At 44.4% G+C, this 26728-nt stretch overlaps 1 protein-coding gene across 1 annotated transcript in view; it reads right to left on the bottom strand.

Annotated features, from left to right (window-relative positions):
- The window catches only part of KCNQ3 (potassium voltage-gated channel subfamily Q member 3), a 194385-nt gene extending 172798 nt beyond the window's left edge, over positions 1-21587 (bottom strand). The window contains exon 1 of the mRNA XM_070942013.1: positions 21235-21587. Within this exon, the coding sequence (XP_070798114.1) occupies positions 21235-21587 (353 nt within the window). The remainder of the gene's footprint in view (positions 1-21234) is intronic.
- Positions 21588-26728: the final 5141 nt, after the last annotated feature.

Below are 26728 nucleotides of genomic sequence, written 5' to 3'. Positions count from 1 at the left end.
AGTCCTAGTGGACGATCACTAATGCTTGGCTGTATAAACAGAGGCATAGAATCAAAATCACGTGAAGTATGAGTACTGCTTTATAAAGCCTCTTAGTAAGACCACACCTGGAATACTGCATCCAGTTTTGGTCACCACATTACAAAAAAAAGATGCTGAGACTGTAGGAAGTTAGCACCCACCCCTCTCCTAGAAAAATGAAATATTCTAGGAAATATTAAAAAGGCAGAATATTTCCTCTAAAAGAGAAATAGGGGAAATCTTAAAATAGAGACTCAGCCCCAGCTCCCTGCCCCCAGCAGATACTTTGGTTATTTGCAAGACAAAAGGCTGGGCCAGCTTATCTACAACACAAAAGACAAAGCCATTAAACCATAATAGTAATTGCCCAAAGCCCCTTCATTACATCATCACCCAGCAAGATTCAACCAGGCCTGTGACACAGACAACCTACAAAGTTAGCTAAGACTTCCGCCCCTGGGAGTCTGACAGCCAATGGGATACATTTCTTGTACAGGAACAGGAAACTCTAAGGCAGGGCCCAAGAGAGTGTATAAATATATCCCTCTCTCCACTCCATGTGCTTTTTTTTCTGCCCAGGATCCAAAAACCCATGTGATCCTGTCCACATTAAACCATCTTTTCCAGCAGTCTCCATGTTTCCAGTGTCTTTCTCCCCACTTGGAACTGAACCCAGATGGACTTTACTTCCAACAAGACTTTGGAAAAAGTGCAAAGAAGAGCAACTAAGATGATTAAAGGCCTAGAGAGACTAAAACATATGAAGAATAGTTGCAGAATTTGGGTTTGGCTAATCTAGAGAAAAGAAGGACTGGGGTTGGGGGGGCATGATAGCAGTATTCCAGTATTTGAGAGGCTACCACAAAGAGGAGGGGGTCAACTTATTTTCCAAAGCAGTTGAAGGCAAGACAAGAAACAATGGGTGGAAACTAATGAAGGAGAGAAGCAACCTGGAATTGCAAAAGATAACCAAGCTCAGAGAACACCAAGAACCCTACAATTCAACCCTGAGCTACAATATTCTCTTCTATTAGTCTACATTTCCTTGACCTGGCATCTTCTAGTTAAATTGCCATCATTCTTGACCAGCAGATGATGCTGCCTATACATTGTCAGTTAAGCCTACTGGGGAGTTACCAGGTTAAAGAACTTTAACCATTACATGCTATAATCAGAATATATATATATATATATATATATATATATATATATATATATATATATGTATGTATGTATGTATGTATGTATGTATGTATGTATGTATATATATATATATATATATATATATATATATATATATATATATATATATATATATATATATATATATATATATATATTCGCTGCATCTCTGGAACAGAAAGGAAGGAAGCAGACTGAGAAAGTCACAGAATTATCTTTCCTTGCAACTGGATCTAAGCAGCCAATGAAGGGGAAAGAAATATAAATAGCAAGCTTGCTAAGCAGACTTTTTTGGGGTGGGTGAACAGATATGCTGCTACTGACACTTGGTGCTTCTTTAATTCCAGCATCTTCCAGATGGTATTTGCAGCCATGCATAGATTGCTTCAGGGAATTGAACCTGGACAGTTCGCTAAACTGATAATAACAACCGGTTTAAGATAGAAATGTTCTTCTGGAGATTGCAGATAATACCAAGGCCAGCACATCATGGATTTTAAGCCTGTCCCTTTCCCAAATCCTCACGGTAGCTAGAGTAAAAGGCCAACTATCTGGAGAACTGGGAAAGCTTCATGTGATGCTATTAGTAGTAAGAAGCTTAATACATCATTCCTTCTCACACCAGTGAATAGTACTTTTAGCCAAAAGCATTATATCAGCTAAATACAGGCAGGTGCAGAATAAGGTATGCTCGGTCAGTGCTTGACACAGAGAGGAAAAAGATATTCGGAATTATGGGATTAGCTCAGGCCAGAAGGGAAAATAAATCTGAAGTCTGTGCAACACAAATCACCACCAGATGGATTTGTAACTGGCTGACAAACTATACTCAACGTGTAGTCCTCAATGGAACTACCTCTACATGGAAGGAAGCATGCAATGCAGAGGTGGTATTCAGCAGGTTTTGGCCAGTTCTGGAGAACCAGTAGCAGAAATTTTGAGTAGTTCAGAGAACTACTAAATACCACCTCTGGCTGGCTCTGCCCCCATCTACTCTCCACCTCCCGAGTTCCAGCTGATCAGGAGGAAATGGGGATTTTGCAGTAACCTTCCCCTGGAGTGGGGTGGGAATGGAGATTTTACAGTAGCCTTCCCCTGCCATGCCCACTAAGCCACAGACACAGAACCGGTAGTAAAAAAATTTGAAACCCACCACTGATGCAGTGGGATACCCCAATGTTCCATTTGAGGCCCAGTACTCTTCAATATCTTCATAAATGGCTTAGATGAGGGAACAGAAGGGGAATTCATCAAATTTGTGGACAACACTAAACTGGCACAAATAGCCAACATCACAAAATATAGGCTCAAAATCGAGATGGATCTTGGCAGGCTTGAACATTGGGCTCTGTCTAACAAAATGAAATTCAATGTGAGGTTTTACATTCAGGCAAGAAAAACCAAATGTACAGATACAGATTTCGGTGAAACCTCGCTCAATAGCAGTAACTGCCAGAGAAATCTTGGAGCCCTAGTGGACAATCACCTAAATATGAGCCAGCCATGTACTGCAGCTGCCAAAACAACCTCCCATCACTGGAGGCTTTTAAGAAGAGACTGAACAGCCTCTCTACTTGTCTGGAATGGTATTGAGCAATGGTTTTTTTTTTTTTTATTTGATTTATATGCCGCCCTTCTCTGAAGACTCAGGGCGGCTTACAATGCATTAAGCAATAGCCTTCATACTTTTGTATATTTATAGGAGCCTGAGTGGCGTAGGAGGCTAATGCCTCCTACTAAGGCAGCATTTAACATCCAGCTGCCTGCAATTACTGCGAGTTCAATTCTCACCAGGCTCAAGGTCGACTCAGCCTTCCATCCTTTCTAAGGTGGGTAAAATGAGGACCCGGTTTGTGGGGGCAATAAGCTGACTTTGTATAAAATATACAAAAGTATGAAGGCTATTGCTTAACGCATTGTAAGCAGCCCTGAGTCTCCGGAGAAGGGCGGCATATAAATAAAAATTAAAAAAAAAAATACAAAGTCAGTTTATTGCCCCCATAATCTGGGTCCTCATTTTACCTACCTTAGAAAGGATGGAAGGCTGCGTCAACCTTGAGCCTGCTGAGATTTGAACTTGCAGTAATTGCAGGCAGCTGATGTTAATAACAGTGCTTTAGTCTGCTGCGCTACCAGGGCTCCTGGTACTAGACCTCCAAAGTGTCCCTTCCAACTCTGTTATTCTGTTATTCAAATAGCATGAATCCAATACATTCAAAATTCTTGTAGATAAATAGTAAAATTGATAGCTTGGGACAATCCATCATGTGATTGGAATTGGGTTTAGTATGATTGTCAAACCCTCACAGCAGCTCAAGACCAAGAGAGCCAGATTCCCCAAACCTCCTTAGTTAGATTTAACAGTTAATAGTAACAGAGTTGGAAGAGACTTTGGCAGTCATCTAGTCCAACCCCCTGCTCACTCAGGAGACCTGTACTAGGGATTCGAACCGCCAAACTGCAGACCTTTCTGATTGACAAGCTCAGTGTCTTAGCCACTGAGCCACCTAGTCAGGCAATTTTTGCAAGATTTGTTGCAAGGAAAAAATAAAACTGGGTTACAGAATCTCAAAGCTTGATATGTATATATTTGATTTATCAATGAGTACACGTTGAGCTGCGAATTCTATGGTGCTTTTGATTCCTCTTTCTAACTGTCTCTTGAGACAAGGGGAGGTAGCTCTCTATTTAGAAGATACAAAAGCCCCCGAGGGCAAGACAAGAAGCAATGGGTGGAAACTAATCAAGGAGAGAAGCAACCTAGAACTAAGAGAAAGAAATTTCCTGACAGAACAATTAATCAGTGGAAGAACTTGCCTCCAGAAGTTGTAAATGCTTCAACACTGGCAGATTTTAAGAATAGATTGGATAACCATTTGTCTGAAATGGTGTAGGATATCCAGAAGAAGGAGGAGGAAGAAGAGGAGGAGGGGGAGGAGGAGGAGGAGAAGGGGAGGGGGAGGGGGAGAGGGAGGAGGAGGAGGAGGAGAAGGGGAGGGGGAGAAGGAGGAGGAGAAGAAAGAGGAGGAGGAGGAGAAAGGGGAAGGAGAAGGACCTGACAACGGGCCTGGTAGCTCAGCAGACTAAAAGCATTGTGATTAACACCAGCTGTCTGCAATTACTGTAAGTTCAAATCTCATCAGGCTCAAGGTTGACTCAGCCTTCCATCGTTTCTAAGGTAGGTTAAATGAGGACCCAGATTGTGGGGGCAATAAGCTGACTTTGTATAAAATTTACAAAAGTATGAAGGCTATTGCTTAACGCATTGTAAGCCGCCCTGAGTCTCCGGAGAAGGGCGGCATATAAATCAAATTTAAAAAAGGGGGGGAGAAGAAGGAGAAGGAGAAAGAGAAGAATTGAAGATAGGGGCAGAACTAAACAAACAAGGAAACCTGTTGGAGGAAGAAATCCCGGCCTTCTCCTTTCTCAAGCTCTGCAGGGCTCCAGAATCCATCCCAACTGCATGACTTGGAGAAGTCTTCTATATACGTGACCTGGCATCCAGCAGCGATCAGGACACTCCCTGGAGACATGTGCACATGCACACATGCACACACACACAATCTTGCAGAAAACTTTTCCTAGCACAAAGACTGCAGTGTGGCCTTCCATTGCTGAGAGTTCATTACTGTTACAAAGCCCGTTGCCAAATATTTATCCAGGCTGCTTGATGTACCACCATCAATAATTAAAAACCAGCTACAGGAACCCAGCACAAAGGTGGTTGGTTTTCTTTTCTTTTCTTTTTTTCTTTTGTTTTGCTAATGCATCTTTATGGTACAGGGCAGTGGTGAAATCCAATTTTTTTTACTACCGGTTCTGAGGGCGTGGCTTGGTGGGCGTGGCAGGGGAAGGATACTGCAAAATCTCCATTCCCACCCCACTCCAGGGGAAGGATACTGCAAAATCCTTCCTACCAAGAGCCTTGGTAGTACAGGGGTTTAAGGCACCCTGTTATTAAGCTTATTAAGACCAGCTGCCTGCAATTACTGCAGGGTTCGAATCTCGCCAAGGCTCAAGGTTGACTCAGCCTTCCATCCTTTCTAAGGTAGGTGAAATGAGGACCCAGTTTGTGGGGGCAATAAGCTGACTTTGTATAAATATACAAAAAGGATGAAGGCTATTGCTGAGCACATTGTAAGCCGCCCTGAGTCTTCGGAGAAGGGCGGCATATAAATCAAATTAAAAAAAAATTTAAAAAAAATCCCCATTTCCTCCCAATCAGCTGGGACTTGGGAGGCAGAGAATAGATGGGGGTGGGGCCAGTCAGAATTTTTACTACCGATTCTCCGAACTACTCAAAATTTCTGCTACCGGTTCTCCAGAACTGGTCAGAACCTGCTGAACAGCACCTCTGAGCAAATTATCTGCTGTTCAAGGTGAAGGGATCGGAGGTTGGCGAGACCTCTGGTTGAGAAGGAAGGAAGGAGTCCTGTGCCGGAAAGCAAAAGTCAAGTGCATCATAAATAAATAAAATATTGATTTTCAATGACAAAAATGACTCATCCGTGCAGCATTACTGTTAAAGGATATGATTGGTTACATGTTGCTTGGTGTTCTGGCAGGACTAATACTTTTGGAAGATGGGAGGCTCGGCCCCTTCAAAAATTTTGTAATCTCATTTGCAAACGTCCATCCCAAGTTTGACCATGATGGGAATGGCGAAGATGAAGTCACTTGTCTCAGAACAGGACTAGATAAACTCTGGGCCCTCTAGATATTGATATAAGCCAGCGTTTATGAGCGCCATTGATCGGAGAAGATGTGAATGGAATTTTTCTACTGTCTGGAACACCATCTGTCTCCTAATTCCTTCGTTCATTTATGATTGCTTATTATTTATGAATTTATTTATGCATTTATCTACATTTGTTTCTAAATATATTTATAAGTATACAATGTTTGGTAGAACCTAGGAAATTGGGGACTGTAACAGTAACAGAGTTGGAAGGGACTTTGGAGGTCATCTAGTCCAACCATTCATACTCAAGCCATTCTGGACAAATAGCTGTGCAATCTCTTAAAAACTTCCAGTGTTGGATTGGATTCAGACTGGACTGAATAGGATTCTAGTGCGTTTATTCTTCTGTCTGGTTCTTGACTTTCTTAACATAGGTGCCTGTGGGGAGAATGTGATGTCATGATAGAAGCCCGGTGATTTATATACTTGTGTCTGATGTCAGCATGCTAGGAGAAAGATAAAAGTTTGCACGGTGACTTCAGAATAACAGAGTTGGAAGGGACCTTGGAGGTCTTCTAGTCCAACCCCCTACTCAAGCCATGCTGGACAAATGGCCGTGCAATCTCTTAAAAACCTCCAGTGTTGGAGCACCTACAAGTTCTGGAGGCAAAGTCTTTCCACTGGTTAATTGTTCTCATAGTTAGGAAATTTCTCCTTAGTTCTAGGTTGTTTCTCTTCGTGGTTAGTTTCCACCCATTACTTGCCTTCTGGTGCTTTGGAAAACAGGTTGACCGTCTCTTGTTTCTGGCAGCCCTCAAATTTTGGAAGACTGCTATCATGTCATCCCTAGTCCTTCTTTTCACTAGACTAGACATACTCAATTCCTGCAACCATTTGTTTCAGCGTCCAGTCTCCTAATCAGTGGTGAAATTCATTTTTTTTTTTACTACCGGTTCTGTGGGCGTGGCTTGGTGGGCGTGGTGTAAAAATTTTTGAAACCCACCACTGAATTTGCTCCTGATTGGCTCTTTATTGCGTCTGTTGTCCTTGCTTTCTGGAAGGTTCTTTTCAACTGGCTTCTCCGCCAGGCGGTGGGTCAGAAAAGGAGGTTATCCTGGCATTGATGGTTTTGCTACGGCACTTGGTACAGGTAGTCCTCAACTTACCACAGTTCATTTAGTGACCGTTCAAAGTTACAACGGCACTGAAAAAAGTGACTTATGACCGTTTTTCACACTTTACCACCCTTGTAGCATGCCCATGGTCACACAATCAAAATCAAAATCAAAATCAAAAGTCTACAATGCTCGGACAGGAAGTGAAAAAGAAGAGGTTGAAGAAAAACAAAGTAAATGGCAGTAATTACAGAGAAAATGGGGATTTTGCAGTATCCTTCCCCTGGAGTGGGGAGGGAATGGAGATTTTACAGTATCCTTCCCCTGCCACGCCCACCAAGCCATGCCACGCCCACCAAGTCACACCCACAGAACTGGTAGTAAAAAAAATTGAAACCCACCACTGGCATGTATCTAGGAAGGTTGTAGTGTCCCAGGATCACGAGATCATTTTGTGACCTTCTGACAAGCGAAGTCAATGGGGAAGCTAGATTCACTTAACAACCTGGTTACTAACTTAACAACTGCAGTGATTCACGTAATAATTGTAGCAAGAAAGGTTGTAAAATGGAAGAAAACTCACTTCACAACTGTCTTGCTTAGCAAGAGAAATTTTAGGCTCAACTGTGGCTGCAAGTTGAAGACTAGAGAAAGCAGAAAAAAATTCACTTTGCATTGAAGTATTTCTTTGGTTCTACCACAAACTGCCCCATCCCATATCTATCACAACTAGAAGGTGAACCCCGATTTTCCCCCTTGGGACAGATGCCACCATCTGCCCAAACTAATAACTCTTCCTTGTCATTTTGGAAATACTTACCTCTTTTCTCTCTATTGCAATCCACCGCCCCAGTTTATTAAAAAAGCTAAAAATACTTCTGCAGAGAATTAATTTATTATCCGGTCAACAGACCTCTATATATACATTTTTGCAAAACGGTAAATATTATATTTATAGACACAGCCAACAGCAACGATCACAATTCCATCAGAGGTACATAATTATGACTTGGCAGCGGAGCTCTGCAATTCATAACTCCTAAGTATTTCGGTAGGAAGCGAGATCAATTTAGGTGGCTTAAGGCAATGTGCCTTGAAGCAAAGGACAGTTAATAGCCAATAACCCTCCGGTTTCCATGAAAGCTAGCCTGACCCAGGAAAGCATAAATGGTTCGCAGAAATGACTCCAAGAATGACAGAGCAAGAAGAAGCTGTCTGGGCTATGGAGCCTAACCTCTGGCTCACTCTGAGAACCGAATTAAAGCATCTCAGAAGATGGATGTCTGGTCTCCACCGATGTATCAGCTGCTCTGTTAGGCAAAGGCAAGAGACAGATGGTGCCAAGAATTTGTCAGAATAGGAAGAAGAAAAATTCCTAGAGCGTTGCAAGATTTTGCAAAGTGTCTAATGGGTAAAAGAAAACTCTTGAGGGACATAAGAAAGAGCTACTTTGATGGACTTGGCCAAAACCTGGCTTGATTCAAATATTCTTGTTTCTCATAATCACCCATCAGATGTCTCACAAGCAGGAGATGGAGGCATAACATCTCTCATCACCTACAAGTGGTATTTGGAGCACAAGCTAGTTCACCCTAGTGGTGTTACCAAGTTCTCAAGCGCTTTCAAGTGTTAAGACTCGTTCGGATGAAAGGTTAGAAATCTCAAAACCTCCTTTTTATGGAATCCTTCTAGGTCTACCCATCCCAGCTAAACCTCCTGCCTTAGTGTGCACTTTAGAAAAGGATTAGGAGGGGAGGGGAGAGAAGGGGGAGGGGAGGAGAGGAGAGGAGAGGAGAGGAGAGGAGAGGAGAGATGTCAGGCCTGAAGGCCCAATGCAAGAGATGGCCTGCCATATTTACTACTGTGGGAAACTGGGAGGGGGGATTGTATGGACCATGGGTGATATATACTCATAATAACATTCCTTTCTCCGAGAGTCAAGGACATCTTGCCCTGCACCTGGAGGGCTGGAACTGGGAGGCATCTCCAGTTGGGACGGTGCTTTGATTGGACCATGTGATGGACATGTGGGTGCTGGGCAGGGACTTGGACTTTCCTTTGGGTGGGGAAAACATGGAAGCTTTCAGATTCAGGTTTTCCCAGATGTGCCAATATGACATCTCTAATAAAATGGAACTTTGAGGAACTTCAAGCCTCGGAGTCTTCTTTCGCTGGGGGTGTTACTTGGAACCCTGACAGTAGAACAGAACAGAACAGAACAGAACAGAACAGAACAGAACAGAATTCTTTATTGGCCAAATGTGATTGGACACACAAGGAATTTGTCTCCAGTGGATAAGCTCTCAATCTACATACAAACAACAAAGTGATAAGTCATATATCATAATCATAAGATACAATTATAAATCATAAGATTCAACAATTGATAAACCATAATATACCAATAGGAGAAGGTAGTAGGAAAGATGAGAGGTGAAAAAGATAAGATGAGACGGGTAATAGTAATACAACCCTACTACATGGCTAAATATCTTTAAGCAGAAGACTGCTGTAGGAGTTAGGTGTTTAGTAGAGTTATGGCATTGAGGGGATGGGGGTAAAAACTATCTTGGTATCTAGTTGTTTTGGTATACAATGCCCTATTGTGGCACCTTGAGGGGAGAAGTTGAAACAGTTTATATCCAGGATGTGAGGGGTCTGTAGATATTTTCTCAGCCCTCTTTCTAGTTAGTGCAGTATACAGATCCTCAATGGAAGGCAGGATGGTTGTAATTGTTTTTTTCTGCAATCCTAACTGTCCATTGCGATCCTAACTGTCTGTACTAGTCCTGTTTGGTTGTTGTGACAAACCAGACAGTTATAGAGGTACAAATGATGGACTCAATAATTCCTCTGTAGAACTCAATAACTATCTGTAGAACTCAGTAATTCCTCTGTAGAGTTTTTGCTATGTTGTCTATCTTCAATGGAGCACATAATTTGATGTCCTCTCCATCAGACCCAGTGCAGAAGAGATTCTGCCTTTCTGATAAATTAAGTGGGGGGAAAAGATCCTGTAATGCCACCTTTGACCCTGTAGCATCGAGACATATGGCTAGGGAACTCAGCTCCTTCTTACCCCCCCTCCCCCTCTCTATTTTGGGAAACTGAACAATCTCATAGGAAGTAAGTAAAATAAAATTTTATTTTAGAGAGAGAGAGAGTGTTAAAATCCCTAGATTGCTGTAAGTAGTCACAAGCAAAACATCAATAGCAAGGTCAATAAAATCTATAGTTCTCCACGTCACAGGACTTTAAAAGGGTCTCCCAAAGAAGATATAAAAGGAAAATATAAGGCTCAGGATGAACAAAACTTGATGCTAGTCTGCGCTTAATTTAGAAGGACCTCTGCTATAAAAAAATCCTCAGCCAAATCAAACACAATTCTGAGAGTGTACAAACAGCATACATATATAAAAGATAAATTATTAGGCTTAAATACTTAAAGACAAAATTAAAAAAAACAAATCTTATGCATTATTTTTACCTAAACCTTTTTAAACCTACCCTTTCCAAGTCATTTTACAGGAATATTTTTTCCTGTTTCAGCTATATCCGGATTTTTCTATAAGAAGCCTTGGAATATCAATCAGTTCAACTCTGAGGCTATAGGGAAGACGGAATGATTCTCCACTTTTTTCTCAGCCTCAGTTTCCAACTTCGTTTTTTACTTTTCAACAAACCAAAACTTTTTCTCCATCTAAACAGTGGTCCCCAATTTTTCCAGCTTGGCAGGGGTGCTATTCAGCAGGTTCTGGAGAACCAGTAGCGGAAATTTTGAGTAGTTTGGAGAACCGGCAAATACCATCTCTGGTTGGCCCCAGAGTGGAGTGATAATGGAGATTTTGCAATATCCTTCCCCCAGGAGTGGGGAGGGAGTGGGGATTTTGCAGTATCCTTCCCCTCGAGTGGGGTGGGAATGGAGATTTTGCAATATCCTTCCCCCAGGAGTGGGGAGGGAATGGGGATTTTGCAGTATCCTTTCCCTGCCACACCCACCAAGCCACACCATACCCACCAAGCCATGCCCACAGAACCAGTAGTACAAAAATTTGAATTCCACCACTGGTGTGTGAGAAAGTGGCAGGTTCACGCACAAACAGCTCCATTTGTCTAAGTGGCATGCACATGCTCCCTCCACTTGCACAAATGGAGTTTTGTGCACAAGCAGAGGGTGTTTGCACGCACGTGTGAAGCTCCACTCGCACAAGCGGAGGCGGCTTGAACAGAGAGTAGTTGTGCTTCGTGTACTAGTGCAAACGCCTTCCTCTCGTACGAGAGGAGCTTCACACACATGGCTTGCCCATTTCTCCTGCAGCCTGGTTTCTAACAGGCTACAGACCAGTAGTGGACTGCGGCTTTGGGGTTGGGGACCTCCGATTTAAAAGGTGAGTGGTTGAGGGAACATGGGAATGAAAGACCATCTCTCCCCCAGGGATGTCAACCCGCAAATGTCAAATGTCAACTCGCAAAGCATCCCTGGCCTGCTCTCGAGTTGTCATAGGCCAGGTGGGATGGGAAACTGGCGAAATGGCATAGCAGCCAAAGACAGATGCACATTCCATGCTTATCTCTCTCAAGGCTGTATCCCAGGGTTACCTACAGCAGCTGAGGGGAGTGACCTCTACAATCCACGAAATTGCTCAGTTGGGGAATGTGATTGATGACACACCCTGGGAGGAGGGAGGAAACAGGATCATAATTGGATGTAAATTACATAGGGTCAAAGCTGGCTTCACTTGGGAATGTGCCGACATGAAGCTGCTAATAAATAACTGGATTTCTTTTGAAGCTTGGCTCGAGACTCATGATTTAATTAGGACATCCGTTGGAATCCTGACAACAAGTGTGACCCTGAGAGGCAAGAAAGATTGCTACGTCTTTGTGAAAGCAGGATGACTATTCAAAATATCCTTGAGGGACCCCTTCTCCATAAATTCACCTAACCCTCTTTATGTCACCTGAGTTAGGATAATCATCTCACGTTCAGTAATGAATTCCACAGGTCAATTATGCCCAACTAATGATGAAACTATGCAAATAAACCTCGAAGGGAAGAAGTTCAACCAGTGGACTCTGTCCAGGAGAACAGCCTTGGGCAACCTTGAACTTACTAACAGCTGAAAAATGAGGTACATATACTGTATGTATCTTTTGAGCAAAGATGAGATCTTGAAATGTATAACTACCTGGATACGTTGGATAAAGAAAAATAGAACATTTTATAGTCCAGAAGAGGGGTGAGGGGCTGGCGAGATCAGCTCCTTCAATTTCCAAATGTTATGGTCCAGGATAATTTAGATGTCTACAACCAGCACATCAGAGATTAAAATCCAGGAAAAGCTTCTGTAGGTCTATGGAAGACTTTGAAGAATTTGAAAGTAGAGTGGACCTATGGAAAGCTACAAAGACCCAATACTGGATGGAACCAATGGAGGAGCTGGCACCTGTATCTGACTAAAGCTGGGGTGTATGGAAATCATTGAGTGGTGATAACAATAGCAATAACACTTAGACTTATATACTGCTTCACAGTGCTTTACAGACCTCTTTAAGCCATTTACACCGACCCACTTATAGCAATAGCACTTAAGACTTAATGGGGCTTTTATAAACCCTCTCTGGGCGGGTTTATAATGTCAGCATATTGCCCCCAACAATCTGGGTTCTCATTTTAACGACCTCCTAAGGATGGAAGTCTGAGTCAACCTTTAACCGGTAAGAATTGAACTGCTGGCAGTCGGCAGAATTAGCCTGCAATACTGCTTTCTAACCACTGCGCCACCGCAACTCTATACTATTGAATAGACTGTGCACGGGTATGAGATCCAGAGACACTCTGAAACAATGAGGCTATCTGCTTGCTTCTGCCCCTTTGCAACTGCGGTGACATGCAGACAACAACACATATGTATGCTTGCCGTTTGTGTCCCGATCAGCGTACCCTTGAGGACCTCAGGCAGCGGCACGACAGAATGCAATTAATGCTGCTCATTTCTGGGCAAGACCTGTTTAATTTGTCCCTCTTTAAATCTTGTATTTTATATTTTAAATGTTATGTCCTCTTGTATGATGTATTTTAATTGTGATGCTCCTGCCACCAATAAATAAATAAACAAACATGGAAGCCTGATGTTCCTCTCCTACGTGTGATGTAATTGGTAGCTGCTGTCTGGAGGATTCTCTCCTTGGGTTGCAAAACACACATGACCTCATCCTGCTTTAAGATGATTAAACTTACACCAGGAGTAGGATCTCTGCAACTCTGGCTTTGATCTGTAGAGTTTAATCCCCAAGGTAGCGTCTTCAACCCATAAGACTTTTCCTCTAGTGACAATATAGTACCGGGGATTGCAGGAAACAGAGAACAAGAAGTTACAGTGCCAGCAAGAATATGTTGATACCAATAAATCATGCAGAGGAAGAACGCTAAGTTGTTTTGTTGTTTTGTTTTAGGTGGAAGAGGCAAAAAAGATATAAGGTGCTAACAGAAGCAAGAAATGTAATGTTAATAAATCAGCGGTCTGTTCCAGGGCAAACAAGAGAATGGGATTTTTGTCTCATTTGGGGATTTTTGGAATCCGACAGCAGAAATTCCAATTTTTAACACAGTAGTAGTGATGCGATAAAAGGGACACGGTGGCTCAGTGGCTAAGACGCTGAGCTTGTCGATAGAAAGGTCGGGCGGTTCAAATCCCTAGTGCCGTGATGGCGAACCCATGGCACGCGTGCCACAGGTGGCACGCAGAGCCATATTGGTGGGCACGCGAGCGTTGCCCTAGCTCAGCTCCAGCACGCATGCGTGCGCTGGCCAGCTGATTTTCAGGCCTTCTGGGCCCACTGGAAGTCAGCAAATGGGCTGTTTCCAGCCTCCAGAGGGCCTCTGCGGGGGGGGGGCTGTTTTCACCCTCCCCAGGCTCCTAGAAAGCCTCTGGAGTCTGGGGAGGAAAAAAAACAGGCCTACCGGGTCCACCATGCCATCACATCCCAAAACCGGGGGGGAGCATGGGGGTGGTCGCGCGCATGCACGGGGGGGGCAGGGCTCATAGAATTATGGGTGTGGGCACGTACGCATGCAACCACCCCGCAGTCACCCCGCTTTTGGCACGCGATGGCAAAAAGGTTAGCCATCACTGCCCTAGTGCCACGTAACAGAGTGAGCTCCCGTTATTTGTCCCAGCTTCTGCCAACCTAGCAGTTCGAAAGCATGTAAAAAATGCAAGTAGAAAAATAGGGACGACCTTTGGTGGGAAGGTAACAGCGTTCCATGCACCTTTGGTGTTTAGTCATGCCGGCCACATGTCACCAAGGAGACGTCTTCGGACAGCGCTGGTTCTTTGGCTTTGAAACGGAGATGAGCACTGCCCCCTAGAGTCGGGAATGACTAGCACACATGTGCGAGGGGAACCTTTATCTTTATCTTTTACAGAAACTCTTTGGATAACCATGGATTATTCGTTCTCCCTCACCAAGTTGTTGTGGGGATAAAATATGGGGGGAGGGGTGTCATGTAAACCCACATGAGCTCCAGGAGGGGGGAAAATGAGATATAAATCTCTGTCTAAATCAGAGGTGAGGACCTATGGCTCTTATATAACTTGTGGACTTCAATCCCTAGAATTCCTGAGCCAGCCAGCTCAGGAATTCTGAGGATTGAAGTCCACAAGTCATAAAAGGGTCATGGTTCATCACCCCTGGTCTAAATGTTGGTTGCATTTTGGCTCTACTCACCTGGCCTGACCAGCAGCAGCACGTGACTCCCCAACATTTATCACTGTTCAAAGTTACGACGGTACTGAAGAAAGTGATTTATGCCCATTTTGCACACTTTAGACTCGTTTATGGTATCTTCATGGTCACATGATCAAAATTCAGACGCTTATTCAGACAACTCTTATTTCTGACAGCTGCAGTGTCTGGGTGTCACGTTATCCCCCTTTTGCGACCTTCTGATAAGCAAAGTCAATGGGGAAGCCAGATTCACTTAACAACCGTGTTACCAATTTAACAACCGCAGGGATTCACTTAACAACTGTGACAGGAAATGTTGTAAACTGGAGCAAAATTCACTTAACAAATGTTTTACTTATCAACAGCTGTTTGGGGTTCAATTGTGGTCATAACTCAAAGACTATCTGCAGTGTTATTTTTTTCTTTTTGTTTGTTTTCACGGAAACTAAATCTCTTGATAGGCACAACTGCAACATAGTTTCTAAAATATGGGTTTAATAAGAAGCACAGAATCTTGACTTAAAATACGTCTTTCGGTTGATTTGTATGGCTGAGCAAACCCCCATCCTCCCAATTTTTCATCCAGATCCTCAACTTTTGAGATTTCTTTGAGCTTGGTGATATGATGTGAATCCTCCCAAGTAAACCAGACAGGAAGCATAACCAAATGAGTTAATTCTACTTTATTGTCAGACTATATTTAAAGGATCCTACAAGTGTGAGACTACAAATATCCCAGGATGAATAAGGGCAGTTTCTTTCTTTGCCCATTAAGCATTTGTGGGCTCCTCCTCCTTTTATCTGATTGTTCTCTAGTCAGCATCTCTTTCCTTCATCTCTCAAGGTCATTCCCACATGCCATTTATATCTGATTTAGAATAACAGAGTTGGAAGGGACCTTGGAGGTCTTCTAATCCAACTCCCTGCTCAAGCAAAAGACCCTGTTCTATTCTGGACAAATGATTATCCAATCTCTTCTTGAAAACCTCCAGTGATGGAGCACCCACAGCTTGTGATGGCAAGCTGTCTGGAAATTTCTCCTTAATTCTAGATCGGATGTCTCTTTAATAATCTTTCACCCTTCTTGGGATATGACAGAGACATATACTGAAACTGCAGCATATGGGGAAGGAAGAACTAAGTAGACTCACCCTACTTTTGAGTACACATTTATACAATTACATAATTGTTTATTTAACAAACTTAATTACTTTCATAGCAAAAGTGCTGCTAATCAGCAGGTGGTTAAAAAAAATGGAAGAGCATAGATTTTTCTCCCACAAAGATGCTAATTCTCTGGTTAAAAAGCTCAATCATAAAACAAAGATTTCCAAAAACAACCCATTAAGACTGTTTCACAGTTAAGTTCACTTGCAGCTCAACCTTTAGTTACCTTTAGCTTCTTATTAGAAATGCAAACCTTCTTGCAAAGATGTCTTCTCACTTAAATAGCTAGTGTGAATAAAGCTGTGTAAAGGAAAGTGGGGGAAAAAATACCTAGTCTTGCCTTGTTTCTGAGCATCGTTGTTTGAATATGGTTCACTGCATTCGTGAAATTCACATTTTTTTACTACCGGTTCTGTGGGCGTGGCTTGGTGGGCATGGTGTGGCTTGGTGGGCATGGCAGGGGAAGGATACTGCAAAATCCCCATTCCCTCCCCATTCCTGGGGGAAGGATACTGCAAAATCCCCATTCCCACCCCTCTCTGGGGCCAGCCAGAGGTGGTATTTGCCGGTTCTCCAAACTACTCAAAATTTCCATTACCGGTTCTCCAGAACCTGTCAGAACCTGCTGAATTTCACCCCTGGTTCACTGTCATAAAAGGTAAAGTCTTCTCCAAGTTGAAGTAGACTTCTGGTGGCTTCGTGGACACATGATCCATGTAGTATCCTTGGCATAAAACATGGAAGTGACCTTCCAGGAAATTCTTTCAAGTTCCACCCTAGCCTACCACTCTGCTAATATTTTGTAGACCACTCACCCAAATATAAACCCAGGTTGATCCTGCTTAGCTCCTGGTCCAGAGAACGCCCATCTGCTATCATAAATACCAGCAACATCCTAATATCTTCTGAACACTTGTCCCTACTTGGTGCCCTCCATACTTGGTGCCCTCCATTATATAAACTAGGATTCTAAGCCAACGCAACTGTACTAAGGCAGTGAGGGGACACGAGGTCAAAGAAGGAATAGAATAGAATAGAATAACAGAGTTGGAAGGGACCTTGGAGGTCTTCTAGTCCAACCCCTGCTTAGGCAGGAAAACCTACAAGGTTTAACAAAGAAGACCAAGGAGGATCTGTCTTCTGGATTATCTATTCATTGATCCACTTTACGGGGGAAATTTTATGGAGCAATATTTCTGATGTGGATGCTTTTATGATAAGTTCTGGTTAGGAAGTAGTATTCATACGTTTACTGGATGGATATAACCAATTTTCTTTTAAAAAGATACTTAGCCATTGTGTTCCAGGGGCTCTCTCAACGGCTTCACCTGAAGCTCTCTAAAGGAACATCTCCTATATCCTACCAAGACCACTATCTCTTTTGCAAGTAATCACTGCAGAATGGAAAACCGGCCCCGAACCCCAATGCAGTTCAAGTAACAATCGAAGCGTAGGTTAATGACCTATTAAACTGAGTTTCACATATTCAAATTATGCGAGAAAACGATGTTAGATACTACAGTCTTCCCATTAATAATATGTTGACTTTCTGTTCCTGGTCTAGAATACAGTAGTGTAGCTTTCTTCAATTAGCATCCCACAATTGAGAGCAAGTGTAGTGTGGGTCTAGAACTGGAAAAACCCAGGTTCAATTCCGTCTTCTGCTCTGGAACTTGCAGACTGAGTTTGGGCTAAGCCAACATTCTCAGCCTGATTTATACCCTAAGATGGTTCTGTGGAAGAGTGAGAAAAGGCGATGCTATGTATGAGACCTTGGTATGACAACTGCCTTATATCTCTTGGAGGTATATAAATCTAACAAATAAAATACTGAATTATTGAGGCGGCAACTCCCAGAATCAGTAGCCATCCTGGGCATGAGCATTTGAATTCTGGGACTTGTAGTCCAACAACTTCCAAATACCACAGGTAGTCCTCAATTTACAACAGTTCATTTAGCGACTATTCAAAGTTACGACGTCACTGAAAAAAGTGACTTAGGACCATGTTTCACATTTATGACCATTGCCACATCCCCATGGTCATGTGATCAAAATTCAGACACTTGGCAAATGGTTCCTATTTATGACAGTTACAGCATTCTGGGATGATATGATCCCGTTTTGCAACCTTCTGACAAGCAAAGTCAATGGGGAAGCCAGATTCACTTAACAACCATGTTACTAATTTAATAACTTTAGTGAGTCACTTAATAAATGTGGCAAGGAAACTCGTGAAATGGGGCCAAACTCACTTAACAAATTTATCACTTAAAAACTGAAAAATTGGGCTCAATTGTAGTCATAAGTCAAGGACTACCTGTACTGGTTCAGGATGTCTGCAGCATTGAGCTGAACCAGGGTAACTGGATCTATAAAGGATCACACATAAATTGCTACAATTTGTGCAAAGTATGTCATTTACGAATAATAAACCATGATCAAACAATCATTCCTTTCAATAGGACAAATGCAGCAGAGCTATACTTCTTTTACTATTTTTTTTTTAAAAAACTTGAGATAATCACTCTCTTCTTTCTGCTTCTCTTGATTATCTGTTTTACACTACTCCAGTGTTACTACAGAGGTTACTCAGTGGCACGCGTCTCAATTAAAACAAGTCTTGCTTTAGCACAATGTCTGAACCCAACCAATCTCCAAAAACTATGTCCTCTGGTAATGTTGGAACTACAATTTTCCAAAACTGCAACATGCATGAATGGGTTGGGATAAAACAAAAACAAATTCTAATCTGCTAATCTTATATCTTGCCTAAGTAAAACACCACTCGATACAAAGTTATCATGCGCAAAAAAGAAAATCTGGAACAACATAATTGAAGGCATGGATTTCCAGGCACCGCTGGATCAAAACATCTTTGTATATATTATGGGGATGAAGAAAGTTATAGCACTAAAGAATCTGTGTTGTCAAAGGTTGAGAAACACTGGCCTAGCTGGCACAGTTAGTTTTACTCTTCCCAAATCCTGCACTGTGCCCAGTTCTAAAGCATACAAGATGCAGAAATCTTTAATATGGAATTCCCCAAACTGGACCCCCAACTTAAATAATTTCTAATTAGCCATGATATTGCAGACAGCCTTCAGATACAATAGCAACACACCTAGACACGATCAAATTGCAAACAGAACGGCTTCCCTGAACTGTTTGCAGACTTCAGACCACAAGTAAAATCTCTTTTTTTTTTTTTTTTGGCCTGTAAATTTATATGTAGACTGTGTAGATTTCTGTGGATGGCAATTTCTTTAATATAAACCTAATAGGTACCTTCTTCAATGATCTTTTGACTCTAGAACAAAATAAAATTTGTCTCTGGAACCTGACAAGATAACATTTGCACCAGTTTGTACCTTCACAGTTAGGTACTAAGGAGAAAAGAACAGATTGCTTTGGATTTAAATGATGGAAAGCCCTTATAATTATTATTTTTTATTCATAGCAGTATGGGTTGGCTCCTTAGGAAATTCCCTGAGTAATTTTGTTTTTTGTTTTTTTTGCTGACAAGTTGCCCAGGGGCTCAAACGGAGTGATAAAGCAACACTTGCTCCGTTATTAAATGCCCCGGTTTCTATGGCAAATCCCTCCCATCACCTTATGTGCTTCAGACTTTCACGAAAACATGCTCATTGCCATGCGACCACAATAACAGGGCATTGTCATAACCTTTGCATCTCCCACCTGCACATTTTTAAAGCATTCCGCTTTTGAGAAGCAAATAAAAACCATGTGCTCCTGTGGCCAAAGGAAGCAATCTATTATTTGGAGAGGGGGAAAAAGCCATTTCTTAGACATCTTGAACTAGCATTTCATCCATTGGGATACAGCGTAATGATTTGCAATCTGTATGCAGTACAGTTTCTAATAAGGGTAGAGGTTTGGGTGGGTTTTTTTCCCCCCAAATATGTAGAATGCTTATTCCAAGTTTAGATTCCAGGAATCTTTGCCAAAATCCAGTGATGTCATTTTGCCATATGCATTTGAGAGCATGCAATCTTCACCCTACCCGGATTCTGTTCTGAAAACACCCTAAAACGCTCAAAATGGACATCATGGTTTCCTAAACTAACCAAATACCTAAATACTGAACCATAAAATTAAGGAAATTAGTAGCTTTCACAAGACATACAGAGTCCATAGCGTGTTCAACCACGTTTTAACCTAGAGGAGTGTAAACACAGCCATACTCAGAGGAGACAGGTGGGGAAGAGAGAGAAAAAGAGAAAGGAGAGAAAGGAGAGAAAGGAGAGAGAGAGAGAGAGAGAGGGAGGAAGGAAGGAAGGAAGGGAATGCACTTGTTAGTCAGAAGTATGTCTGAATGCAGATGTGCATCAGAATATGTGATGGGGCTTTTCTTGAAGGATGATTGCAGTCTTCAACCACATTTTAATCTAGAAGGGTGGTAAAGCCTTACTCAGAAGAGACAGGGGGGAGAGAAAGAGAGAGAGAGAGAGAGAGAGAGAGAGAGAGAGAGAGAGAGAGAGAGAGAGAGAGAGAGAGAGAGAGAGAGAGAGAGAGAGAACTTGTCAATCAGAACCATGTCTGAATGCAGATGCGATGGGGCTTTTCTTGAAGGATGATTTGTGATGGGTTTTGTGATGGGGCTTTTCTTGAAGGATGATTGCAGTCTTCAGAAGACAAATGGGAATCCATAACTACCATGTTTTAACCTAGAGTGGTGTAAACTCAGAAAGATGGAGAGAAAAAGAGGGAAAGAAGAGACAAAGAAGAGAAAGGAGAAAGAAAAGAGAGAGGAGAGAGGAGAGAGAGAGAAGAGAAAGAAGAGAGAGAGAGAAGAGAAAGAAAGAAGAGGGGGGGAGAGGGAGAATGCACTTGTCAATCAGAAGCATGTCTGAATGCAGACGTGCACCCGAGGATGGGATGGGGCTTTTCTTGAGGGACGATTGCCCTCTCCAAAAGACAAGTGGACTCCCTAGCTACCACGTTTCAACCTAGAGAGGTGTCAACACAGCCTTACTCAGAGGAGACTAGAAAGGGAGGGAGGGAGAGAGATAGAGCGAAAGAAAGAAGGGAAAGAGGGAAAGAGAAAATGCACTTGTCCATCAGAAGCATGTCTGAATGCAGATGCAGGCTTTTCCTGAAGGAGGATTATAATCCTACAAGAGCCAAAATACACAGCTCTCGGCTACCCCGTCGGATGCCGGTGGCTTAACTCGGGTTTTCTTTTCCTCCCCGCTCCCCGGGAACGTGCGAACAGCCCCGTGCACCAGGCTGCCCACGCCGCCCTCCGCGCTCCGTCCCCGTTTCTCGGGTTCAGCTCGGGTTGCTCGGACTCCCCGCGGGCCGCCCCGGGACTCACACGAAGGCGTGGTAGAGCAGCGCCCAGCCCCGCGGCCGCTCCAGCGCGTCGTAGATCAAGGTCTGGATCCGCCGGTACTTGACGTTGTTCCTCTTGACCGGCCGGCTCAGCGGGGTCTTGGCCAGCAAGCCGATGGCGGGAGCCGAGCGCCTCCCGCTTCCTTCCCTGCCCGTCCCTTCCAGCAGCAGGGCCCCGTCCCGGTCAGCCCCGGAGGCGCCCAGAGCCAACGTGCCTTGCTCCAAGTCGCCGGCCGAAGCCAGGTCCCCTCCGGCCGTTTTGCTTTCCAACACCCCGCCGGGAACCGCCGGGGTTTCCGCGGCCGGAGTAGTTGCCTTGCGGGACTTCACGCCCATCTTGCCCCTCGCCTGCTCGGCCCGCTTCTGCCCGGCTCCTTCGGGGTGAGCGAGAGCGGGAAGGAGAGGAGGAAGAGGAGGAGGAGGAGGAGCGGCCGCGGGGGGGAGCCCCAGGCCATGGTCCGAGCTTTCCTCCTCCCTCCTCCGCCGGGGCGGCGGGGGGTCCCCGGCGGCAGGGCGGGGCCGGGGGGGAGAGGGAAGCCGCGCTCCCCCTGCCTCAGGGCTCCCGCCTCGCCTGAGGGGAGCATCAGCTCCGGCGGGAGGGGGGCGGCGGCGGCGGCAGCAACGGCATCACCATCATCATCTGCGGCCACACCTGGACGAGCGGCCTGGCCCTGAGGGAAGAGGAGGAGGAGGAAGGAGACGAGGAAGGCGGGAGCATCGCGGGCTTCTGGACCAGCCGGCGTCCTTTCCCCCCCCCTCCCCCACTACCACCACCCCGCGGCCGCCCTTCTGCCTCACCAGCCTCCCCCCCCACAACTCCCCTTCACCGCCAACGACGACGACGACGTCCCCCTCAGCTCCGCCTCACCGCCGGGCGTGGCCGTTCTCTGAACCGCGTGGGGGGTCTCCTGTTTGCGCGCGGCAGCCCCCCACCCCCCACCCTATCCATCCCTTTCCCTCCTTCGCCGCTTGCCTCAGCTTCCCTCAGGGTCTCGGGGTGGGGGGGGGGGAGGGCGAGCGAGGGCGCTGAGGCGGCGCGAGGGGTTTCCCCACCACACACACACAGAGAGAGAGAGAGAGACGCCCCCCCCCCCGTCCCCTTCTTGTTCCAAGGGAGCGTCCCTCAGGTTTAAGGCTGGCCGGGGAAGCCCACCCTTCCCGTCCCTCTCCCCGGGCGCTTTAGTGGCGAGGGCGGCCCCGGGGATTCCTTGTCAACGTTCTGCCGGCCAGCTGGTTGCGGGGAAGGCTGGTGTGTGTGTGTGTGTGTGTGTGTGTAGGGGGAGAGAGAGAGATAGAGGTTCGGTCGGCCGGCTTGCCTGCCTGCCTCCGCCGGCGGAGGGAAGCACCGGGCATGCGGAGAAAACGGGTGGGTGTGTGGGGAGCAGGTCGTGTGAATGGAGGCTGTCGGGAGGTGACGGGGGAGAAACCCTGATGGAGGCAAGGGAAGTGGGAGCGAGGCGCTTCTCCAGCCAGAAAGGATCGGATGGGGCGTTGGTCCCTCAGACTCTTCTCAGGCTGCTGGGGTCTATCTGTATGTGTTTGTGTGGAGGGAGAGAGGGGGGAGGAAATCTGTAGATAAATGCTCCCCAAATGACAGGTTTTCCAGTGGTGCCAACGGGGCACTCGGAAAACACGTTAGGAGGTAGTCCTCGAGTTACGACCACCGTCCTTGCTAAGGGGAAAAAAAAAACGTTTGTTGAGTCAGTTTGCCCCGTTGTACGACTTTCCTTGCCGCTCTCCTTAAGTGAATCTCTGCCATTTTTACAGGAGTCGCATGGTGGTGAAACCGGATTCCCAGTTGATTTGGCTTGTCGGAAGGTCGCAAAAGCTGATGACATCACACACACACACACACACAAACACCTGGGACAATCCAACTGTCATAACTAGGAAACGCTTGCCAAAGCGTTTGAATTTTGATCACTTGACCATGGGGGTGCTGCCGCGGTAGTAAGTGTGATGGTCACTAAATGAACTGTTGCAAGTCGAGGACTACATGTACCATCTACAGGATCTGTTTGGGCTTTTCTGTCCTTTCTGGGATCAAAGGTGGCTTCCTCCCCCATTTCTTGGCAGGTGGGATTTTTTAGGGGGTCGAAATATTAAGTCTCCTTGGATGGAGATCAGGTCCTGCTGACCCCATGGACACATCCTGCTGTTTCCTGAGCCAGATGGGTGTCTCTGTCATCATCAGCTGTACAGGTAGTCCTGGACTTACAGCCATTCATTTACTGACTGGTTGAAGTTACAACAGCACTGAAAAAAAGTGCCTTATGAATGGTTTTCTCACTTGCAACCATTACAGCATCTTCATGGTCACATGATCAAAATTTGGGTGCTGGTAACTGGCATGTATTTATGACAGTTGCACGAGGTCACGTGATCGTCCATTTGTAACCTTCCCAACCGGTTTCTGACAAGCAAAAGTCAAAACGGCTTCATCTTAGCTTGGCACACCTGGAGGAGAAGAATAAAAAGGTAAAGGTTCCCCTAGCACATATGTACCAGTCGTTCCCGACTCTAGGGGGCGGTGCTCATCTCCGTTTCAAAGCCGAAGAGCCAGCACTGTCTGAAGACTCTCCGTGGTCATGTGGCCGGCATGACTCAACGCCAAAGGCGCATGGAACGCTGTTATCTTCCCACCAAAGGTGGTCCCTGTTTTTCTACTTGCATTTTTTACGTGCTTTCGAACTGCTAGGTTGGCAAAAGCTGGGACAAGTCACGGGAGTTCACCCCATTACGCGGCACTAGGGATTCGAACTGCTGAACTGCCGACCTTTCGATTGACAAGCTCAGCATCTTAGCCACTGAACCACCACATCCCTTGGCATGAGAATACTGTTTCTTGATTTTTAGTTCGGCATTCAACACAATCATTCCTCAGCATTTGGTGAATAAACTGGGCTTATTGTGTTTTAATACTCCTTTATGTCATTGGATACTGGATTTCCTCTGAAGAAGACCTGAAAAAGTTCTTGGATGAGAAGCAAAATGTCTTCAAAGAATAAAAAGTTTTCAAAGGAAAAAAAAAAGTCCAGTTGCCTCTTGAAAAAGCACTTTTGGGATAGTATGGTGATGGTCTGCCATTCGTTTTAGGACTTTTATTATTTTTTTTAACTTCCATGTGTATCTTATCTGCCTGTGATTTCCTTTTGGGTCTCTCATGTTTAAGGAGAAACTTTCTAACAGCGATGACAATTAACCAGTGGAACAGCTTTGCCTTCAGAAATCATGGGCGCTCCATCACTGGAGATTTTTAAGAAGAGACTACTAGACAGTCACTTATCTGAAGTAGTATAGGTTCTCCTGCTTGAGTAGAGGGCTGGACTAGAAGACCTCCAAGGTCCCTTCCAGCTCTATTCTATTCTAATTCCAGAAGGGGGCCATGGTTAACCAGCTGTTGCCCCCTACTGGCGGAGATACATGGATATGCATGTAATCTCCAGCGAACATTTGCAAAAGCAAAATTGAGGACCCGTTTATTAAACCAAATAGAAAAGAGGTCTAGTAAATTCCAAATTGATGGATTCTCTCCGGTCTTTCTGTAAAAAAAACATACCAGGAACCCAGAAGAAGAAAAATGCTTAACCCATTCCAGCCACAGTTGCTGCTAAATAAAATGAATCATAGATGGGTATTCAAAAGCTTAAGCATCATCCTTTCTTCTGAATTCAGCTCCGTTGCCTTTCTTTGAACAGATGTTTTATAACCAGCAATCTTCCCATTTCAGATGCTCAGTGCAGGGCCTGTCAAAACAGGCATTTATTCTTTTGGGGTGCACAGCTGGAGCACCTGGTGATTTTCCTAGCTTCCTTGGTTGAGATGGAGTTGGGAAGCATGACTGAGAGGATACACAAAGACGAGAATGTGCTTTGTCACCCATTAAGTCAGAACACCCAAGTACACAATATTCTTTCTTGCCCAGTCATCCAAGAAGCCACAGAGGAAACCCATCTGAGCTCAACAAATGAGAGAAACTTCTCTCTGGCTTCGTTTGCACACTGCATTAAAATACAATTTGATCAACTATGGTTTACCGGATAAACCAGCATTGGCTTGAGATGCATCAGCACATTGTTCCAGTGATGGAAAATGCCTGGCTAGGTGGCTCAGTGGCTAAGACACTGAGCTTGTCAATCAGAAAGGTCAGCAGTTCGGCGGTTCGAATCCCTAGTATAAGACTCCTGCTTGAGCAAGGAGCTGGACTAGATGACCTCCAAGGTCCCTTCCAACTCTGTTACTGTTGTTGTTATTATTATTATTATCCCATCCAGGCCTCTCTTATGGCTCCTCGTGTCCTAGTGTGCAGCCTCCTGAGATCTTCCAACATTACTGCCAAATAATAATTTAGCACGAGATAAAGGTGGATCAGAAACAGGTAGTTTTCTGGATTTTTTTTTTAACTTTCCAGTCGAGCCCACAATTGTGATGATCTCCCTTCAAAGACTAGGTAGGCCCAACTCTGATAGTTTTTTGAGGCCAGGCAGGATTCTCAGGTACTGCCATCTAACTCACCTGCCTGTGACAGAAGAAATGCATGAAATATATAGCTGGATAGTAATCATATCATCCATCTTTCATTTGTTTTCCTGACCCAATTATTATTTGGAATGTACTTCTAGCAGTCTACTCCAAAGCCTAGATAGAACAAAGTCCCAGAACAAACTGCACATCCATGTACCAAACCATATTTTTCAAACCACAATGTGTCAGGGCTCAATGGCAGGAAAATTACAGTATAATTTGATTAGGACTATTCAGACGGGCTACAGAAATTAATATGGAGCTTTGAGTAACTTTGCTGTCATCTGATGCTCATCCTGATTTGTAGATTTGGTGACCTAAACCTTCATGGATTTATCAGAACAGAAGCCCAGGAAATGCAGAAAAGGGAACCATCCAAGAAACTCTACAAGGGTTACAGAGTTTGCTCTTCAAAAATATCACAGCAAGCAAGCAGATAGGAAATCTGACCAGGTAGAAATCCTGAATAACTCCTCAGAACCTGATTAATTCTCTGTGCACAGTGATCATATTCTAGATTATTGCATGGATATAAATTTTCACTATGTTCACCGTGGTGGCTCACAGTGGTTAGAATGCAGTATTGCAGGCTAACTCACTGCCAGGAGTTCGATCCTGACCAGCTCAAGGTTGACTCAGCCTTCCATCCTTCTGAGATTGGTAAAATGAGGACCCAGATTGTTGGGGCAATATGCTGATTCTGTAAACCACTCAGAGAGTGCTGTGTAAAGCACAATGAAGCGGTATGTAAGTCTAAGTGTTATTGTTATTGTCCTCGGCTCAATGGGTGTCAGAAGTTCAGAGAAAGTGAAACTTTAAAGACCTAGGTATGTTAGCATGGATAGTAATTCAAAAACCTAGGTAGGTTAAGCTTCCAGAAATGAAGGTAGAGAGGAGACCTAATAGCTGTCTTCAAGTATTTGAAGAGTTGTCATGCCACATTGCATTGGGAT

Source organism: Pituophis catenifer, unplaced genomic scaffold, assembly GCF_029215685.1.
Source record: "Pituophis catenifer annectens isolate HBS135680 unplaced genomic scaffold, rPitCat1.0.hap2 SCAF_3, whole genome shotgun sequence".
Lineage (NCBI taxonomy): Eukaryota > Metazoa > Chordata > Lepidosauria > Squamata > Colubridae > Pituophis > Pituophis catenifer.
The sequence above is the reverse complement of the archived record's forward strand: the minus strand, read 5'-3'. Positions and strand labels throughout refer to the sequence as shown.